This window comes from Bombus pyrosoma, linkage group LG18, assembly GCF_014825855.1.
Source record: "Bombus pyrosoma isolate SC7728 linkage group LG18, ASM1482585v1, whole genome shotgun sequence".
Classification (NCBI taxonomy): Eukaryota; Metazoa; Arthropoda; class Insecta; order Hymenoptera; family Apidae; genus Bombus; species Bombus pyrosoma.
Genome location: NC_057787.1, coordinates 1,559,493 through 1,580,219, shown reverse-complemented (window position 1 = coordinate 1,580,219; position 20,727 = coordinate 1,559,493). Strand labels below are relative to the sequence as shown.

The 20,727-nt window shown below is 36.8% G+C and overlaps 1 protein-coding gene and 1 long non-coding RNA gene across 8 annotated transcripts; one reads left to right on the top strand and one right to left on the bottom strand.

The window, feature by feature from the left end:
* The first annotated feature begins 1,312 nt into the window (after window positions 1-1,312).
* On the top strand, window positions 1,313-19,847 carry LOC122577215. Of its 7 annotated transcripts, none has more exons than XM_043748367.1 (3): window positions 1,313-2,338; window positions 3,519-3,776; window positions 19,298-19,847. In XM_043748367.1, the coding sequence occupies exons 2-3, from the start codon at window positions 3,665-3,667 to the stop codon at window positions 19,561-19,563; spliced, it is 378 nt and encodes a 125-aa protein (XP_043604302.1). In that variant the 5' UTR covers window positions 1,313-2,338; window positions 3,519-3,664; the 3' UTR covers window positions 19,564-19,847. The 7 variants fall into 7 exon arrangements, 4 of the variants coding, with proteins under 4 accessions (XP_043604302.1, XP_043604303.1, XP_043604304.1 ...); XM_043748368.1 differs by lacking the exon at window positions 1,313-2,338 and adding an exon at window positions 2,664-3,410; XR_006320139.1 differs by lacking the exons at window positions 1,313-2,338; window positions 19,298-19,847 and adding an exon at window positions 2,391-2,517 and having other exon boundaries at window positions 3,519-4,526.
* LOC122577217 lies at window positions 2,367-2,881 on the bottom strand. The gene is made up of 3 exons (XR_006320141.1): window positions 2,763-2,881; window positions 2,591-2,693; window positions 2,367-2,500 (listed from the first exon to the last, which is right to left on the bottom strand). It is a non-coding gene; the product is annotated as an uncharacterized LOC122577217 (long non-coding RNA).
* Window positions 19,848-20,727: the final 880 nt, after the last annotated feature.

The following is a 20,727-nucleotide window of genomic DNA, read 5'->3' as shown; positions in this document are numbered from 1 at the left end:
TCTCTGTTCAGTTAACCCCGTTCGTTTGCTCCGTTAACCACTCGACGTGACGACGCCTAAGCGATTTCGTACTGCACTACGAAACGACGTTTCTTGGACGTTTGCATAGTGATGGAAGTGACGATTTTATTATCGAGGCGCCATCAGTCTGCACGATTTTATGGCAGTCGACCGTTTCTGTACATTTTGTTATTTGAAATTGACCTACAGATGCAGTTGGCACTTCTTGCAATTTTTTCTTTGTACTATCCTTCTCCTAACTTGTTTCCTCTGCCTTTTAACACTCATAGAAATATTACCATTGTAGATATTTATTTTGTAATTCTTGATAACATTGTTCACATTTAGCGTTTTCTTCTTCATGGACAATGGGAATAGTAAATTAATAAGGAACAGTAATAAAATGAAGTTGACAATTGAAGAAATACTGACAGATCCAAATTAAGGAAAGACGAAAGTAATGTTTTATTTTATTTTCACTTCACTTCGTTTAGTGTTGTACGTGATCATGGTTAAGGGTATTTAGTGTAGCATTCAGAAGATTGAGCTTTTTGTCAAGATAAACAATCTAAATACAATAGTGTATAGAAAGATTGTAGTGCTGACAGTGATCAATGATTTGCTACGAACAAACAAAAGGTGACTGCAACATTAGCCTTAAGATTTATTGCGATCAACTTAATCCACTGGATATTCAATTAAACTCCTTCCCGTTGTCATTAAAAGCAATAAATTACCGAAACCAATCGGTTTTGAGAAATAGATTCTAGAAAGAGCCATTATAAAAAAAAATACAAGCCTTTTTTCTCTTATTAAAGGTACGCGATGTGGGCAACGTTGTTTCATCAAGTGCGCGATGGTAAACAACGAGACGTCCTTTCAAGAATTACTTAATAGGAAGAGAATGTATGAATGGACTAAACGCGGACGATTTGCAACTAATAAAACGGTTGAACCGCAGTATTTTTAATGCAGCGCGGTACAATCTTGCCAGCTAATGAGTAACTGGTGTCAAGCTGGAATGTTAATCGGCTAGAATTCATCAATCATTTCCACGAAGAAAATGTGGAACGACGTAATTTACGAAAACTAATCAGATACGTACGCATTATAACAAGAAAACGAACAGATATAAATCATAATTAGACCGTTGCAAAAAGTCTGGACTCGATATCGTTTCCATCGTACCTTTTTTTCGGTCTCTCTTTTAATCTTCTCTTTTCTAACCCTTCTGTGAAGAAAGCGGCAATTATTACACACGTTGATGGGGCATAATTTGTGAAACTATATTACCTTTGACATTCTTCCCAGTCGCAGTTCAAAAAGCAGCTATTTTTCAGTTATTGATTAGAAGTTTTCAACAACGTTGAAATAAAACGCCAACATGACAAATCCATTTTCGTTAATTGCTTCATTTCAAACAATTTATTACGCTCTACAACTATAAATTTCCTGAAAGTAAGCGATGTATCTGTGAAATTTACCATAACGTTAATAATAAAAGTTAAGTAAACAATCTACCAAAGAAACATTTTTGCAATGTTCAATAGGATGCAAAAGTACTGTATGTAATTCCACAATCAATTAAAAGGACAATTGTGGTAATACATAGAATGGATTATTAAATTTTAAAATTGCTTGTCATATTTTTCTGCTGCGATCTTCTACGTTATAAAAACGTAATACTTCTTGACAATTTCAAGACAATAAGCGCAACTAATTATTTTGGAGCATCGTCCAAACATAGCTGTAAAAGATCAATCTCGCCTCGATATTTACAGAATGACATCAACGATCTTTCACGTATTCCCAGAAGCAGCAAAAAGAGAAGAAACACCCTGATATCGAGGTAACGCGAACAATAGCATCACGTAATATCCAGCAGCAACGTTTCATGGAAGAAACATCAACCTCGTAACGGCGAACGCGCAAGGTGTCGCTAGGTTCTCGGCAAATGATTGACAAGCATGGAACTCGGCCGAACCAAAGGACGCGGCAGAATGAAAAGTAGCAAAGCTATTCCTGCGGTTGGTGTTTCCTCCGGCTGCTCTCGACGCCAGACTCGCCAACCAGCCAACCAGCACCCTCTCCCGCGTGTCAGGCATATCATCAATCTTGTTATGTTTTCTCGCGTACTCGAATGTGGATTTAGACTCGAGACTCCGCCAAGATCTCTGGAATCGTAGGTGAACGCGCCCATCGCGAACCGTTTGTCTTCATTCGACGAAACTGATCAAAACCTGGCTGCTGCTCTCTTCCGGCGCGACCCATCCGCCGGATGTCGCGAGTGCACCCATTCCAACAAAAATTCCACGAGGAACGCTGCAACTTCTATTTTGTGAGTGGATCGATGAGAGTTTTGAGTTTTTCAGCGATGTTTTCGTCGTGCTATCACCTTAGTGTGATTGTGGTTATGAAAAATTGCTTTCCAACGAGTGGAAGAAGTATTTTTGGAATAGTGGTGGATTTTATTCTTTTTATACGCAAATAAGACTTTGTTCTATAGTGGAAGAAAAGGTAATTTACATATACATATACGATAATTTTGTGAATGTTTGTAGGTAAATGTTCGCTTGATTATTTTACTCACAGTTGATCTCTGTCATTGCTATTCAAGAGACTGAATTTTATTCGGGGCTCTTCAGAATTCCAAGGCTGCATTTAATTGGTCATGGTACGATTGTATTTCAGAGCTGTAATACCAATTACAACGCGATTTCAATTTCATTTCTTCTCCATTCTGATCGACTAAAGCTACATACATAACTACGATGCAATAACTTCACGCTTCTTTCACTCGGAGATATCAAACGGAATTACAAGTGCAACGTTATTCAATTTACCACGTTCATTCGTAATTAATATAAATAATGCTACTTCGAATGCCAGTCATTTTCGTAGTTATTCCTCCTTCAGAATATCTCTTGCTTAAGATTGAATCGCTCCATAATTGGATCAATCATACAGGGCATCCCATAAAATATCAAAGTAAATTTCCCCTATCGAATATAAAAAATCTACTTTCAATTTACAATGGTTGTTCATGTACAATATACAATCAAATAACGTAGCTTCTTTAACTTTGGCTTCATAACCTCAATCTAAAATCATGTGCTTAAGATAAGATTCACCTACCATAAAACACCTCGTACCATGTCACCATGCGTTAAACTTAATTTCCACTGATGACGTAATCGCAACAGACGATCGAATGTGAATCAGGTCATGCTGTTCCCAAACGCTTATTCTGTGATATATCGCATGGAAGCGCAGTTGAATCTCAAGCGCAGGTGCCGCTCGAAAAAGCGCTCGAATAATAAACCTACCGAATGAGAAGCGCGCGAATGCCGGAACGTTCTTGTAAATCGAGTCTAATGGAGAAACGCGCGCATCGAGTTGATGAACGTCCGGTTAGCAGTAACGCGGTTTTTACCGTTTATCCGACACCGTTGGCTCGCGACCATTTTTTTGCAATTTCATATAACTGACGACGTTTTGATGGGGAACAATGTTTACAGGTGAGTTAATGACCTCGAAGTCGAGCTGCTGATTCTAATGAAGAAATTCATGTCGGACCGTTGAGAGAGGCGCTAGCACGCTCTTGTGAAACGACAGAGTTCTTCTGCCGGCTAAGGACACTTTGATGATGTTTGCGTATTAACTAATGATCCTCTCCACCTATGTGCATTCCCTGATGAAGGAAATTATGGTTGAAATTGATGCGCGTGCCGCTGTTAACGAGCCATGTGCATCGCGTGTTGCCATTTTTGGCTTAGGTAAGTGCAGCTGCTCGATGTTTTCCGAAACATGAAATTCGTAAGATTCTTGATACGAATATTTTGTGAATAATATTATGTAATTATATAGGTCGACGTTACATGCGTTCCGAGTTATTATTCAGGTAATTTGAATTTCTTTGGCAATGATTTAAATCTGAATTGGCGAAGATTAATAAAAGAGAAGAATAAAGATTAATAAAATTTGAGAAGTAATATGGAACAGATTAAGATCCGAGGCGTAAGAAAAAATTATCTAATTCCTCGAAAATGACGTTAAGGAATAAATAAGTTGCAGGAAGTTAACCGCCATTATAAACATTTCCTCGTTAATCATAACGACCGGTGCATTGAAACATGCTTCATCGACCTTTGAGCAGGTTTTCTATTAGTCGTGCTCGAGTTTTTCCACGGCTAGCAATTCGCTCTGAATTGCAGATTTTCCATTTTCTTAATTGCAACGCGCGCTGTCACCCCTTTTTTCTTCCTATCGTCCAGGCAATCTATAATGTGTCAGGATTACATACCGCGATTAGGTACTCACATATCGTAAATACATTAATACATTTTATCGATGGCTTACCTTGATAATTTTTTTATAATGTAAACGGTTTAAACAAGATTTATTTAAAATATAGTCGCATCCCGTCAGCGCAACGTTAAGTACGTGAATTAATCATCATAAGTTATTATTTTATAAGAATAAATTAATTTTTCTGTAGGTTTAAATAAAAGCGTAAATAACTCTGATCTTCACCTTATTTGATTGAGATACGACTACCTGATCACGAGATACTAAAAGTCATCTAACTTACTAAAATCTTTTTAATAGTTATCGAATAGCGAATTTTATAAGTGGGCTGTGGATTTTTATGCAAATTCATATTTTTATGAACACAACTGAAAAATAGAATCTACCTAGAGATTTCTCCACATTCATAAATCTTACGAATTCCTTACTTTGAATAATTCATATATTCTCATAATTTTTGAATTTCGATAAATACACAGCCAATTTATAAAAATACTATTTTACAGGAATATTTTATTGTAATCATAAGTAGCAAAAGTGTAAGGAACTTCGATCATCATTATATCGCTCTCGATTGAAACAAGGTCAATCAGAAATATTATTATACAAATAGAATTATTAATCAGAAATATAGAAGAATTATCGAGCTTCTAACTTGATCTTCAACGATGTTCCGCTACGTAATGTATTACATTTGATCTAATTTTACAATTCCGTGGGTCAGCTCGTTTACACGTTATCGATGATATCATAAACATTGACTAACATTAGAAATAAAAACGAGTCGAGTTGCTCAATAATATCTACTCTCTAACAAGTTTCCATTCCATTGCATTCCAAGTACAATTTCACACAAAGGAAATCACTGGTCATTTAGAAAAATGTGCAGCGCGTTTGCCGCCATGAAACATTCTTTTTCCATCTGAATCGTTACGAAATCTTCGGATTTTTTCCCCCTTTTCCTTCGCTCGGTTGTTACGAGCTCGCGCGCCTATGGATAGTGGGCAGGCTACTCGACCGGTAATTACGGCTGTGTATGCACTTCATTAGCACTTACGAACGGTTGCGTAACGACCGGCATGTCATTTTAATGTGAGCACGATCAAAGATTAATGGACGCGTCGCAGCCGTTACCGAAGGATGCAAGAAAACGCGCGAGCCAACGCTACGGCTTCTCTTATGGTCGACCGTGAATAAAAGGATAGGATCTCGAATTGAAAAAGATGAAACGACGGGCCGACTCTTACGCCGTGAACGAATCATTTTCTTTGTCGCTCTTCTGGAAAACGCAATCGGCTTAAATTCGACTTTTTTGTCGGATTGAATCTGGACAACGAGGATTCTTTAGACATTTGAAAATATCAGATAAATTGCATAGTTGTATGGACTATGTTTGTAATAGATGAACATTTATAGAATCGCTTACTTAATATTATTACAGATTCTTTGAAAATATGCCTTTCTGTATTCAGTATTCTTTTTCTATCTGAAGCTGTAATGCATCTGAATTCTCAAGAAAGTACATATTTCAACTTTCATTTAAGAATACTGTAATCTTCATTGTACAGACAATTAATATATGAAGAGTAGATTCAATTCACCGTTATTATTCTCCTATTACAAAATGCATATTCCATGCCTAATTATAGCTGAATCTTTGTTATACAAATAGTTATCACTCGACAAATAAAAAATGAATTCCCAACTGACTTCTCTAGATCTTCAGCACTCTTCGCAACATTACACAATTACCGAATTAATTGTAAATGATAAGAAGCGTTTAACAGATTAACAAACCACGAAAATAGCGAACTTTCTAAATGTATCGAAACACGACAACATTTCATTCATATTAAAAATAATCGACTCCCACGATACGTAATGTAACTTTGAACCCGCTTGTAAGACGTTGGTACAAGAATGTGGACGCTATAATGCAATGTGTGCATCGTGGCGTCAAGTCGGGTCGCCAATTGTAGAGCGCGGTTCATCGTCGACTAGCCTTTCTCTCTCAATGTATTGTGTGTAGTCGTGGAATCGCGACGAGTTGCTATTAATAACGGTCATTAATTCTTGATCGCCTCTAACAGATTTTTTTTTTAGATGGTAGAATCAGTTCGCATAGTTGAAGAACGCGTGGTTGAAAAACGATCGCGAGCAACGAACATGATGTAAGTCTTGTTAGACTACCAGCGTTATTTGCGAGTAATTGCGTACCGGGATTAATGAAGACGTTCTCGCTTATGGCAACTGCGTTCTTGCCCCTCGCGATCTTCCGAACGAAGATCGTTCAACGAGAGGAAACGCTTGGAATTCGAAGTATTCCGCGTAACTGTGATTTTAATGATAAAATTCTTCGATCAAAGGAACGAAATGTGCTAGAGAAATCGTGGTACAACGCGTTACAACAAGTTGATTGGAGACGTTTGTATTACGCAATATGAATTGTTGAAAATTTGCCACAGTAAATTGATTTTTATCGTATTTTTAGAGTACTGTTTGCACTGTTGTTTACATTGAAGATTAGCTTTAAGATTCTTAAAATAGTTCTAATCCAGTTTGATCTATTTAACTAGTCATCTCGACATTCTAGTTGCGATACGTTCTTGTACAAACTTGAGTGACTTTCAGTTTCGTTAATCAATTTCTTATAACCGATTGATGTTTTTAACCTTTTTTCTATTCCAAGAATTTCGTATGAACTCGTAAATTGTGTAATAAGAAATACATTAAATCAAGAAACGGTCGAAAAATTATAAGAGACGATGATTAAATGTACTCCAAAGATCTATCTAAAACAATAAATTTCATGCGTTTTTAAGTAAGTGAAATTGAAATGTCCTCGACATAATTTTTCGACCTCGATATACAATAATTGGATAATTCCATTGAGACGCACACGCAAAAAGTGTGACCGTTGTTTCGAGACCGCTGTAGCTCTGTATGCACCACACAAACCTCTCTAGAACCGAATTTGTCGCCTCTTATCAAACAAATTCGGATCTACAGGGTAGATGTAGAGCATTAACTGGGCCTTCTCATATCGGCACATAAATCTTACGACACATGCTCTCTTTCCTTATAAGCTTCTTTACGAGTTTTAGTAACGCTCGTGCCGCTTTTAACCTCTTCGTTGGCCCAGTATGTGATCGAAGGTGTTCAACTGTCTATTGCAGTTGAACTCATTCACCTGAAAATATTTTGAGATCAGTATGCTGAAATTTATCATTGAATTTAACAAACTTAAAAGCATAGTGTCTACAAAGCAGTTTTTATCCAATACATGCATTTCGATACGAATTATTCTGTTCCTGTTCCAAGAAGCGAGATGCCTCTGAAAGGATTCGATAAGCAGTTAAAAATTGGCGCTCTCACTAGCCAGGATCGAGAGTTGTTGAAGTGCGAAGTCATTCGAAAATAGACCTGTTATGTCAAGTCACCGTTACAACGAACAGGGAAGCATCTACTTCTGCTAAATGTGTCGTGAAACGAATATTCTCACAAAGGAAACCTGGCCCGATTGGAATTTTCAGAAAAATTATTAATCAAAGAAGCCAAAAGAAACTAAAGGATATTTAATAAAAACATTTCTAACGGGAAGCTAACTTTAGCATTTTTAAAAGATTTCGATTTCTAATCCAAGCAAATGTTTACAATTCTACATTCACAAATTCTATGTCTCATCTAAAAATTCATCATACATTCTTTCAAGTTAACCTAAACTAAAACTGCATCCCTTGAATGTGCCGCAAAGTTATAACCCTAAGTTCATCAAACAACGCTCAACAGTTAGTTAACAAAGATTGATATTATTTCCATGTTCTTGAAGAAACTTTCTAAACATAGATCGAGTCGATGCATTCAAAGTAAGTCACGAATCATCGAAGCCAGAAACGCAATGGCGGCGCCGGTGATTCGTTCGTTTTCTACTCGAAGGCTTCGATACGCCGTTAAAGATAAATCCTGTTATGTCACTTGGCACACTTCTCGGACGTATATCATAGCAGGTTATCTTAGCGACAATAATCATATTACACCTGCACTACCGATAGTGATTGATGCTCGTCCCTGAGTTCGAAAGCACCTGAGCGTTAACGGCTCGCGGATGACACAGCTGAATGCAGGCAAGGCCGTGTTCTCCTTCGTCCTCTTTCTCCTCCCATTCCTTAGCGGTACAGCTCCTTTTATTTGAGCACGCGTGTCGATGTACCTTGCGTTTCCAGGTTACTTGGTCATCGCTGTTGTGTTTACCTGAAAATCATCGCGGAAACCTCGTTAGATTCGTTGTCTCTACGTCCAGCTTCGTTATGCGGATAACAATGAAATGTGGATTGATCTTTTAAATGGATTTTGTTATTAGAATGTTGGTAATGAAAGGCAGAAAAGACAGAGGTATAAGAAGATCGAGTTCGGGAAGCGTTTTAGGACAACAGATTCACCAAAGTACATTACATTTTGCAAATACATGCATATCAAGAAAACATTTTAAAAGTGTACTTAATGTGTAATTCAAGAAATATTTAAGAGATTGAAAATGTTAATGTTATGAGTAAACTGTGTTTATGACAGATTTAAGGATACAAAAATATATGTATGTATATAACATGGAGAAATATATAAAATATCCAAAGTATAGTCGCTCTTATCTGCANTTTTTTTTTTTTTTTTTTTTTTTTTATTTTTAAATAGATCATTTTACAATTTGTCCATTAGGACATTTGGTAAAATATTATAGTTTGGGTGCTATAATTATATCACCATAATTTGCAGCTTAATCAGAAGAGTAATTTGTAGGATTAGGTGTGTTTCGTATATTATCAAAATATTTAACCTAACGAAATTATTTCACCTGGAAAATTGAAACCGATAGATCTGAGAGATTCCTCGAGGGTTAATCCTCTCAAAACCTTAAGGCGGGTCGAGTTAAAAACCTGAAGTTAAAGTAAACCTTTTATTTGTATGTTTAAGATCTAACGATTTTCAAAACTTCCGATTACAAAGAATAAGTCTCATTAATCTTCGAAGACTTCCAAATATTATGCCAATTTTAGATTGATAATATACATTACACAAGGGGAAAGAAATCGAGCCGTTCGAGTGAGAGGTTATATTTTAACAAGCCGTCCGAAATTTGTCAGAAACTTTAATCCCTCGAAGCCGACTTTAACGATGACATCCGAAACGATTCCTTTGGCGCATACATATTTCTCACCAGACGTTGATTTGTTCCCATGGGAAGGTTGTAATCTCTCCACGGGGATCAATAAGTCAACACCTTCTGATAACCCAAAAAAAACATTCAGAATTTTTCAAATTGAGAAACCTATATTGGAATTACATAATCTGTAAAATTATTCCAAATAATAACTTCTCTAAAAGATTTCCAGAATATTTAATGCTCCTACTAGCCAAATAAGATATACATGACAATCTAAAAAATTTACTTGTAATAGTTACATAAATAACTGGAGATATATTGCGAATAATTTTTTAGCTAAAACTGATTAAAGCATATTTCAATTCCACAATCCATAAAATCAATGCTATTTCTTCATAGAATTTTAATAATATTCACCACTTCTTGAATCTAACCAAAAAAGATATAGATATGTAGCGGCACATGAGCTAGAGGACAATTCGAGCCACGCTGTTGTTTTGCCTCGGGGTATCAATATCGTTAGAATATACATAATGTAATAATAAACCAACTCCGGGCAAAACAATGTCGTCGCCACGTGCAACTGTCTAACAAAGGCGAGTGGAAATGTATCGGTATCCCCTCGACCAATCTCGAGCGATCAGCACACAGTTTTTAGCGAATCCGTTCGTAGCGAGCGTCTTAGCGAACATTAGCAATCTACGGTTGACTCTGTATTTATAATTATTTTCAAATATAATTGACGGTTTCAACATCGAGTAATCTCGTCATTAAACTATCACACGACCAACCATCCTCCCCAGGTATATTGGTCTATTAAATTTTAGAAAACTTGTATTGAATACCACCAAAACTTCGAACTATCTAAAAAAATAATGATAATAATAAATAATTAAAAGGATATTGAATAAATCGAATAGGAGAATCGCCGAATTTTCCAAAAAGCGTAGAGGGCGTACTCTTGCAGGGAAAGCTCAGTATTCGATAGGTGGAGCGTTGTCGAGTTTCACGACTTCTCCCTCTATCGATTCACCCCCTGGCACGCCATTACTGGCTACGCGAACCGATGTCGGCGACGCTATTATCGCTGCCCCCGCCCCTGCGCCGTATTCGCATAATTATCGGCATTAGAACTGTTGCGCAACGGCCGTTGAAAGCTTTCTCGTTGGACTTAACATACGATCGCGTAATGGAACTCATGTGAACGACATACACACGCCAATTCCAATACTCGAGAAAATACGATCCGCGGCATGTTGCACGAGCAAATGGGGAGCAGATAATAAGAAAATATGTTACGTATGAAGTACAAATACAGGAAGATTTACATTTCTTGTTGATTAGTTAATAATTACTAGACTGTGGATTTTTAAGTGTATATGGAAAGGCATATAATACGCAAACATATATAAAATATGAAAAGTATAATAATATTATAATATTTCATAAATGAGATAAATCACTGCTTAGATTCCATTTCTTGAATTATTTTTATGAAAATATAAATTTCCATAAATATTATCAACACAGTCTAATAATTTGATTTGGAATAGGAAGTTTAAAGTTTAGATAGTTTAAATAATAATGAGTTACATATGTGGATATCAATTTTGGAAAATTTCAATCTACTTGAAACTATTAATTTGTAATAGTATAAGACAGAGGAATAAATGATAATTTGGAGAGCTGTGAAATTATGTCGGGATTGGAATTCAAGTTTAAAAATGCTATTTATATACCTGTGATACGAAGACTTTTGTAGCAGAATGTAGCAGAAATTAGAAGAAGTTTTGTAATTTGATGGTGAGTGATGTCACTCCTGAAATAGAGTACAGAGTTAATTTACCATTGTCGTTTCCTGTCATTTATATTTACGTACCTGCCGATTGCACAGACGTAATCCAACATCGGTAGAAAATGTTTTAATTCCAACGGTGACGGTCACTTTCAGTATCTAAAATGAACGATTCGAATACATTCAGAATTTCTCTTATATCTGAATTTGCAATTCACTGAATTGAAGGCGTACAAGTTAGAATAAACTCTATTTGAAATGTTGTACAAAGAACATAAATGATATATAGAGTACCGTATAAGTGGCGATAAAAGCAGTCGAGTCAGCATCAATCAACCCTTTCACCGCTCGAGCCCCTCTTCAGACAATCGACATCCGCACCCTGCCGCCGCTGAAAAATAAACCGACCGTCAAACTTTTACCTCATCAGCGCGTTTTTTAAACGGAAACTTTCACTTTCACACGACGAACGTTTCAACACTCAGAAATGATCGAGAAAATACTATTTTGCGATAGGAGTGCAAGTAAAATGAAAAGTACGTCACAAACGATGGTCCGAAAAGTATCTATATCTCTAAACAAACATTGCCAAAGTTCTCGAGAACACATAAACGTATAAACAGTATATATTACAATACAAACTACAAAACCTAACCACCACATCATAGACACACAATGCCAACCGTCAAAAATATAAATTCACATAAACAGTGTATAACAATATTGAACGATTTATCATCGGCAACTTTTTATGGCTTCTGAAAATACACAAAAGCACGTGCAATTATCAGGAAAGATTGAAAGAGCAATTCTACGACGATACACCACGATTCACTATATACCATAAATCCAACTAATCTTCTCCTGAACTTCTCGAGTCCTAACCATGTTCTTCGACAACGCAGCCGTGTTTTCCTGACGATCGATGCACCATCGTGTCGCGGTCAAAGTAGAGTAGATAAGGCCCGCGCAGTTAAGTCGATCCTCCTCAACGTGAGGAATATAAAGAGGAACACCGGCTGGGCTGATGGCTGGACGGGACGTGATGGCTGAACCGACGAATAAACCAATAAACGGCGCAACCATCTGCTTGCCAGCCGGCACATCTCTGTCTCCGTTTCCGTCCCTTTCTCTCTCTCGTTCCACGGCCTTTCGTCCTCTCCATTCTTCTCCCCTCGATGGTTCTCTCTTCCTCACTGTCTCTCCCTCTCTCTCTGTCTCTCTCTCTCTCTCATACACTGTTCTTGTTCCCCCTTGCTCCCCAAGCAGCGTCGTCACTGGCAGCAGCACCATTTTATGCGATCCTGAAATGAAATCCATGCGAGAGGGCTCAGCATTCGTGGGGAACTCCCGCAGCTTTTATTCCACGACAATGAACGAAGCCATCCAGTTTCCCCCGTCTCTTTCTCTCTCTCTTTTTCACTCTTTCTCTTCTCTCTCTCCCTCACTTTCTCTTCTCTCTCTCTCTCTCTCTCTTTCGTTTGGTGAAACGCGATTTTCAGTCCGTGTCGGAATTTCCAGCGATAACGCGGGCCCCATGGTTCCTCAAAGGGACCCTCCCTACGGTTTCTATCCTCATCCCTGTAGTTTCTCTCTGTAGGGTAGGAGAGAGGCAAGTTGCATCAGGTTTGCGAAAATGAAAGTACGGGTCATAAGATGTTTGGATGGTTGGATAGATAATCGATCATGAGACTGTTTCCTATTGATGACACAGCGAGATGAAAGTTTGTGTAACTGCGATATGATAGTGTTTGATGAGGTATCTCTGTGTTGGAATTGACTTTTGCTGAGTTTTCATGCTAAATCTTTTGGAAAAGCTGCTTCACATGTTATAAGTAGGATTTTTATGCATTTGTGGAATGCAAATGCACATAACCTAAAAGTATGTATGAAATGTTTAAAATACAGGTTTCTGGCTGACTTTACCTAGCTTCCATTTTTCTGCTTATATCCATAAAAATATGAATCTGCATAATTATCCGCGTACTTATCACAGTATTTATGTGCTGGATTAAACAAGGGATTATGTTACTATATAGAATGTAATTCTACGTTACGTTTATCTTTCTCTGTCAGTGGATGATCATGGTTGATAGTGTTTTTCAATGTTGGAACTGGTTTTTATTTTTCAGTGGATTGTTTGAACGATCTGTTTCACGTATTATACGAGTGCTAGAATAAACGAGAAATTATTATATGGGATATAATTGTGGGTCACGTTTATCTTTTTGTGTTAGCTTAAACGTATCTTTAATTTGACACGATAGAAGTAATACTACACGATATTTAATACGATCTTGGAAAGGATACGCGGCAACCAGATCGTAGATCTTTCAGCGGTAAGCTGACCGAGACTATGCATTATTCATGATAATTAAACGTAACGAGACCAGGCCGACTCGTAGAATAATCCATGTATCAGGAACAAAGCAGACAACTTGTACATATTATAATAACATCTGTACTGAATATCTAACAATAAGGAAACATAACCAGATTTCAGATCTATAGCTAAAACTAACAACTCTACTTCCATTTCCTCGACAATTAAATTGAAGTTTAATAATATATGTATCGTTAAAATCGCTGTACAAAAGGTAAAGGTATAAAAAGAAATAATACTTTCTAAGAGTAAAAATCAGCAAAAGTTAAATTTCGAGAAGTTGGAACCGAGTAGCACGCTGGCCAACGAATCGAAGGTCAATCGACCGCCATTATTCCCTGCCTATTAACTGCTAAGGTCCACGATACCTGCTCTCAGTCAGGACAAGGAAAAAGTTGAACAATAGTATACACCGAGCATCCCTGTTAAACTGCTGCAATAAAACTACGCTGCATTCGTAAAACTGGACGCGGAATTCTCGGAAAATTTTCAGGGCCCCTTAATTTTGTTATTTAACGTAGTGTCAAACGCTCGTCTAAAAATACCATTCACAGAAAGCAATAAACGCGAAGATTTATTAGTAAAAAATATTTAGACTTTGTTGCTTTATGGTACTAATTTCAAACTTCGTACTGTGGAAGTTGCAAAGCAAACGTTTGAGTAATTCTCTTGAAAGAATATATTCCATTATTGACATTTGTAATCTTAAGGTGAAATGTCAGATCGTGTAAAAGTTGGAAAGAAAATTTTGGAGGAACTTGAGTAGAAAGTGTATATACCTGGTCGTTAACATTCAACATTTTAAGAAAAATGATTATTTCAAGTTTGAAATTTTGTAAGAGACTTTATTTTATGACAATTTTGGAATAATTCATTGTTAAGTAACGGTCGAAATTTAAAAAATGGTTATGAAGCAGTGTTGCTCAAAATTTATGTCGCCCTATATAATGTACGACTTCTTTAAATTTACAATTCCGATGGTAGAACGTATTTATGGTTCGCAATGGACCAATCCAAAATCGATGATAACTTTTTTATCAAGGATCGCGTATAAAAAAGTGACGGATACTCGAACCCCGGGTAAATTAACGTGCAGTTTGTAGCAGCGCGTATCGGTGTCAGTGGTGGGAATCGACTTGTGCCCATATGGCGAACTATAAAAGACTAACAAGAACTCGTTGCGAGTCCCATGGTCGAATTGCGGCGCATGACGTCACTTCTCGCGGAAACGTGTTAATTTATTGCAGCGATGCTTTAATTTCTTCATTCCAGCCGTCCGTCGTGAAATTGCGCGGAAACAGCGGGAAAGCTTTGCGGGAAAACATTGCATTAAAATTCTGTTCCGTCTTCATTAGATGCGACACTGGTTCTTAAGAAGAAATTACTAAATTCTTATGTTTCTATTCTTATCAAAGTTCGACATTTCTCGTTTGTGCAAAAATCTTCAAATATTTTACTCTACTGATGCTTTGGAACTGTGATATTATCGAGTTTGTTTAAAGAAAGAAAGAATATCACCAAGTTCTTAGATTTCCAGTTGTATCAAATTTCAAAACACGAAAGCCAGTTCGCTATCTAAGTGCAAAATCCTTCCTATACACAAGTCATTGGTTATTTTAATTTATTTCTATATAAGTATCACAAGTATAAGACTTTGTATCTTTTTTTTTTATTATTATTTATTTAAATTTTACAATTTGTCCAGTAGGACATTTGGTAAAATATAGCATGTGGATGGTTATCCCTAGCGGGGTACCATCTTCGTGTTTGTTAGGTTATATCCTTTGTGAGAGACTTCGTATCTGAATAAAAAATAAATCTAAATGTCGAACTGGTATCTCGATTTCGTTCATTTTTCATCGACACTTTTATCGCGAAATCGACAAGTCGTCACGCGAACGTTGGGGCAAGCGGATCGTTAAATGTTTTAACGGTAGGACGAGCAGCTGTACATTTCAATGAATTCACCGACCACGGTTTAACTTTCGTTGAATGTGCATCGCGCCTACGCTCATTTCCATTTCATCGGAATAAAAACAGGACTCTGACGAGATGTGGTAGCGAACGGTTGGCAGTGGCGGTCTCGCGTGTAGTTATGTTAAAATATTGAAACGGTTATTGGCTCGTATTTCAGACATGATTGCTGGCCGAAAATTGGATCGGTTATTCCAATATCCTATTTGCATGTGAATTTCAAAATTGCTTGAATTATATCCGATTTTCTTTTCATATTTCCATCAAGCGATAAATTCTACATTTGGTAGTAACAGAAATAATATGAACTAACAGTATAATGTAGAAATAATATATGGCCTTGAAAAATCTTGTGAACAGTAACAAATGGATAGTGGAAATAATTTCAAAATGGAAATAAACTTTTCTATAGGAAAAGATACGATATTTGAAACGATAAATTTAAATTTAGTAAGCACATAGTTATGAATAGAATTATAGAGTGTTGGAATGACGTGTTCAACAGAGAAACAGGTTGAAAGATTGTGAATGGTTCCTTCAATATGCAAAAATCACGATGCTTTGTATTTCCGAGGACATCGATCATCCAACAGTTTGTCATGTCATGCCATTTTTTGTTCATTCAGGTGCCAATTCACCGGACCTGCCGATATGTTTTAACTAATAACACATTCGAAGAACGGCGCCTACGGTGTAGATCGATTTCACAGTGTCAGTAAACCGATTTCAAAGCGAAATTGAGATAAAGATGCTTGAAGAATCGATTGAAATATCAACTATCCTTCGGACTCTGTTTATTTCATTTTCATAATCTGATCCTCAAGTTATTTTCGTTAAGCCTAAATTAATTTCAATTTTTAATAGCTTCAACTAAAAGCTTCAACTTTTAATAGCTTCTATTACTCTTCTTCAAATAAATTGACATTCTAAGAATCAGGTCACAATGTCCAGGGAAGAATCATCGAAAACAGTGAAATAATGAAGCCAGGACGAAGATGGACCATAACGTCGAACGTGCCGACGAGTTTAGGGATCGGTGGACTAGACGTGGAATGTGGACCGAGCCGAGTGAGTCCTTGATTGGAGTTATAGCCGGTTTGCCCTCATGCTTACGCATCTACCGAATATTGTCGTTTTCTTGAACAGACTCGAAAACGGCTCATTAAATACAGTCACGTAGGGTGTTGCGAATGTTCTTTTTCTTAGCTGGAAACTCGTTCTAAGAGAAATCATTACGGACATCATAAAGAAAATATAAGACAAAAATAAAACTATTAAGACAATACTATTTAAATTAGATATACTTATCATTCCTCCACTTGGAAGATTATGATCGTAAGATGGTTTTATTATATTTTGCGAATTTTGAAGTACTCTGCTATTACATTGGTTCACAGTTACATTCTGCAAACATGGGCAGCCATTGTTCGGAGACTCACAGCGCCACGAAAGATTAACTCGTACATTATCTTGAAAAATATCACGGATAAGTTCGGTCGTATTCGGGTCGAGCGAAGATCGACTATGATACTGCCAATAACGAAGATAATTTTGTATCTTCCTTAAGTCGAATGTGAGGAACAGATTGGCAATAATAGCACTAACTGTAAACACAATAACTTGTTATTTTTTACTTCAAAATTTCTCTCGCGTTCTATATATTTATATACAAATAAGCGTTGAAAATAACCGAACATGTGGTAGTATGCTCGTAATTGTTTATTCTTACATTATACCATATGAAGCGCATCGTGTAATATATATATTATTAAGAAACAAAAAAATGTATTATTAATCGATATATTGGGTGGGGAACTAAGTGATTGCGGATTTTGTCAATAGATAGTCTTGACACGTTCTTTTGTTTTGTCAGCCTGTTCAAAGCACTTAACCTATTGTACGTCTGACTAGATGACATCGTTAGTATCCTACGTATTCAACAATAAGCTGAAAAATTGACACATCGAATTTCGAGTACAAATATTTTAAAAACAACGTTTAGCTCTGTTACAAATAACATAAAAAGAAAGCTACAGGAAATGGATAGTGTTTCCTGAATAACGAACTAAGTAACTGAGTAACTTGTAAGAGAATGGCCACTGTAAACCGCAAAATTATCGCGCGGGGGGTGGTGGATCGATCGGGTCGGCGTATAATTCCGCGGTCACCTTTTCGTTGGTTGCGAAACGAACCGAAACTGAAGTGTGCCGCGGTTGAGGAGCAGATCGATCAGCGTCCCGCCAGATTCCGAGATGTTGGCCGAAGCTCGTGAAATCCACCACCGTCGGCGCCACTGAGCTGACTTTTCGCCTGTTCCAAATAGAAACGTAACGACCAACCGGTCCCCGATCCGACGACGACGAGATTTGACTCACCGGACTATTCATCTTTCGCAAAGATTTACAAGGATCTCGGTTATCTGGTATTCTTTGTGTCACAAGGTCGAACTTTATCGTCGAATAAATCGTGAATGCACGAGGTTGTATAAAAAATTAAACGAGCAATAGCAAAAAGCTTGGATATTTGATCTAAAGAATATATAGATTGAGTGTATAAGAACATTCACATTGGAGGTGATATTTTTTATGATTCGACTGAATTATACTTTATTATAATTAATTGATAGGCTATGAAAGTCTTAGCTACTTAATTAGCTAATGGTAATCGACTGCTAGACTATAAAAACAAATGTATAATTAGATTTGAATGTATTTCAATTAGATAAATGTTAAACACTCGTTGCTGTAGATGATTATTCACAACAATGGAATTATATTAGTTGCAATGAATGCGATATTGATTTGGTGTTAGAACAAATCGGATTTCAGTAGAGAAAATACTGTACAGTTTATATGTTAAATTTTGAAAAAACAGGTTGTAATAATAAAATATGACAATTATATACTTCCATAATAACTTAAAATAAATTCTACCTGAACCTGTAAACTATAAAATAAATTCTACTTTGATAACAAAAAATGTAATTCTTTAGAGTAAATAAACAGCCGCTATCTTCCCCAATAGGATTAAGATTTAAATGCAAGAAGTATCGATCATCGATCATATAAATTAGAGATCGTATACTCACTGGAACGAAGAACATCGGCCTTTTGATAATAGTTTCCAATACACAACTAAAACTTTGCTAGACGTTCCATCAAAATTTCCACTATGCCTGGTCTCGTCCGAAGTAAAATGGTAGCAATGGATTTTCCGCGAGTCTGCGCTCTGAGGGTTGAAAACACATGCATTAACATCGACGTAATTACTGTGACCTCTTAAGGTATCTTCGTACTCTTCTATTTCTACCAATAGAACATGCATATCATCACCAAAAGATCTGCATACAGACAAAAAACCAGAAGCAGCAAGTCATATTCGTTTCTTCGACGTATCTTCATTATTGACAATTCCAACATCAAAAGCACTATTCACTTCAAACGCGAAACCAAAAAATCAATTTACCAGCGTCGAACAATTTCTTCGTCCACCCAATGACATCCATTTTGTATCTTATCAGCACACAAGACCAGAGAGGACACCCTAAACGTCACACCACATCATTCTCTTCTCTTCCCTTAATTACACCATAAAATATTAATCACATCGACAAAATGGGTAAATGCAAATTTTTCATTACTATCAATCACCGATTTGATTATTTAAAATGACATTTTAGGGAAACGTTTGGACACGATGCAAGCACAACGCGACATTTGTCGACGATCACGGGTCACGCACAAGCGCCATGGGATGTGGATTCGGCGAGTTTGCGTGGTAGACAGCTGGATCGACGCTGGGCGTCGCCATCGTGGGGTTGAAACGAACAGTATAAAGCGGGGTGGCGTTGCTTCAGGACTTGAGAGGGGGAAGTCCGGCATAGTTACACCAGCAGACAGTGGCGTGTCCGATCGACTCCACGGAGACTTGCAGACTGTTTCATGATCCAGCCTCGTCCCTCCTCGGGCCAGGAACAGTCATTAACATAAATTGTCTTCGGTGACAGTTATATCCACCACTCTTCGCCACAGTCTCTACCAAAATAATATTAAGTCGCGGAACTTCTGCCCTCTGGAGAGGACTCATAATAAATTCGATTTTGTCAAATCTCCGTACGAATAGAACTGGATCATGTTCTGGTTAAAATATGTAACTAGGTTGTCATGTATTTTATTATTTTATGCTTCTATCGCGGAATATTATGGAATTATGACATGAATGTAATTAAGTACTTGTAATGTTAATAACTAACGCTTATAAGAATAAAATATTACGAATGATAATTTACATGAATAATTTTCCTGTAAATATCAAGTCTGATGAAAAGTAAGTAGGCACGTTGTGCATTCATTTGTGGTACCGAGAAGCTAGTGATGAAATATTATGAAATTGATGTTAAACTTGCATCAATTGCATTTAATCAATTCTACGTTTATATGATTATCGAACTTGGAATTCTCGTTGGTTTGATAACATGGCGTTTGAAATTGTTTGCCATGATTCTTGATTGTATCGTGTTCTTTATGTTAGCTATTAAACGATGCTATCGAAGATGCTTTCAGTGGCCTCCTTTGTGTTCCGTAATCAACGCGTGTCAAGAGCTTCTTGAAAGCGATAAGATTCTCTCTTGGTAGATAAAAAAAGGTCGACGAAAAAAATTTGTGCAGTGATCTTGATGCGCTGACCGGTCTGGATCGAGACCTTTTCTTCGCGATTATGCGTCGATTATGCGTCAAGAGTGGCTATAGGTTGTTACAGTTATAATTTAATTATTTGAAAGAAAACATAGAAATATTCAAGAGAAATTGAGATCTGCGAATAAATATTATTTCTATTTATGGAGATGAAGTGTTTGTAATGAAATCATAACAGATATGATAAATCGAACTGTAGAAGACCGTAAGTGCAATGTGGTATAAAATAAAAATTATATTTTGAGGTCATTTATATATCGAACAATTGTATGGTGTAGATTGCGGCATCTTGATCCTATTTATATTCCGCATTCCTTATAGCAGTAACTCGTTCGTGATAGTGACCATGACCTTGAGTTTGTCGACGTTTTCTGATGGATAGCCTTCGAAGATTGCATAGTCACGAATAGTATTC

Coding starts and splice junctions, on each gene's coding strand:
- LOC122577215 (XM_043748367.1), top strand. CDS start 3,665: ATGATCCTCTCCACCTATGTGCATTCCCTGATGAAGGAAATTATGGTT. Junction 3,777..19,297: donor TGTTGCCATTTTTGGCTTAG/GTAAGTGCAGCT, acceptor ATGACATTTTAG/GGAAACGTTTGGACACGATG.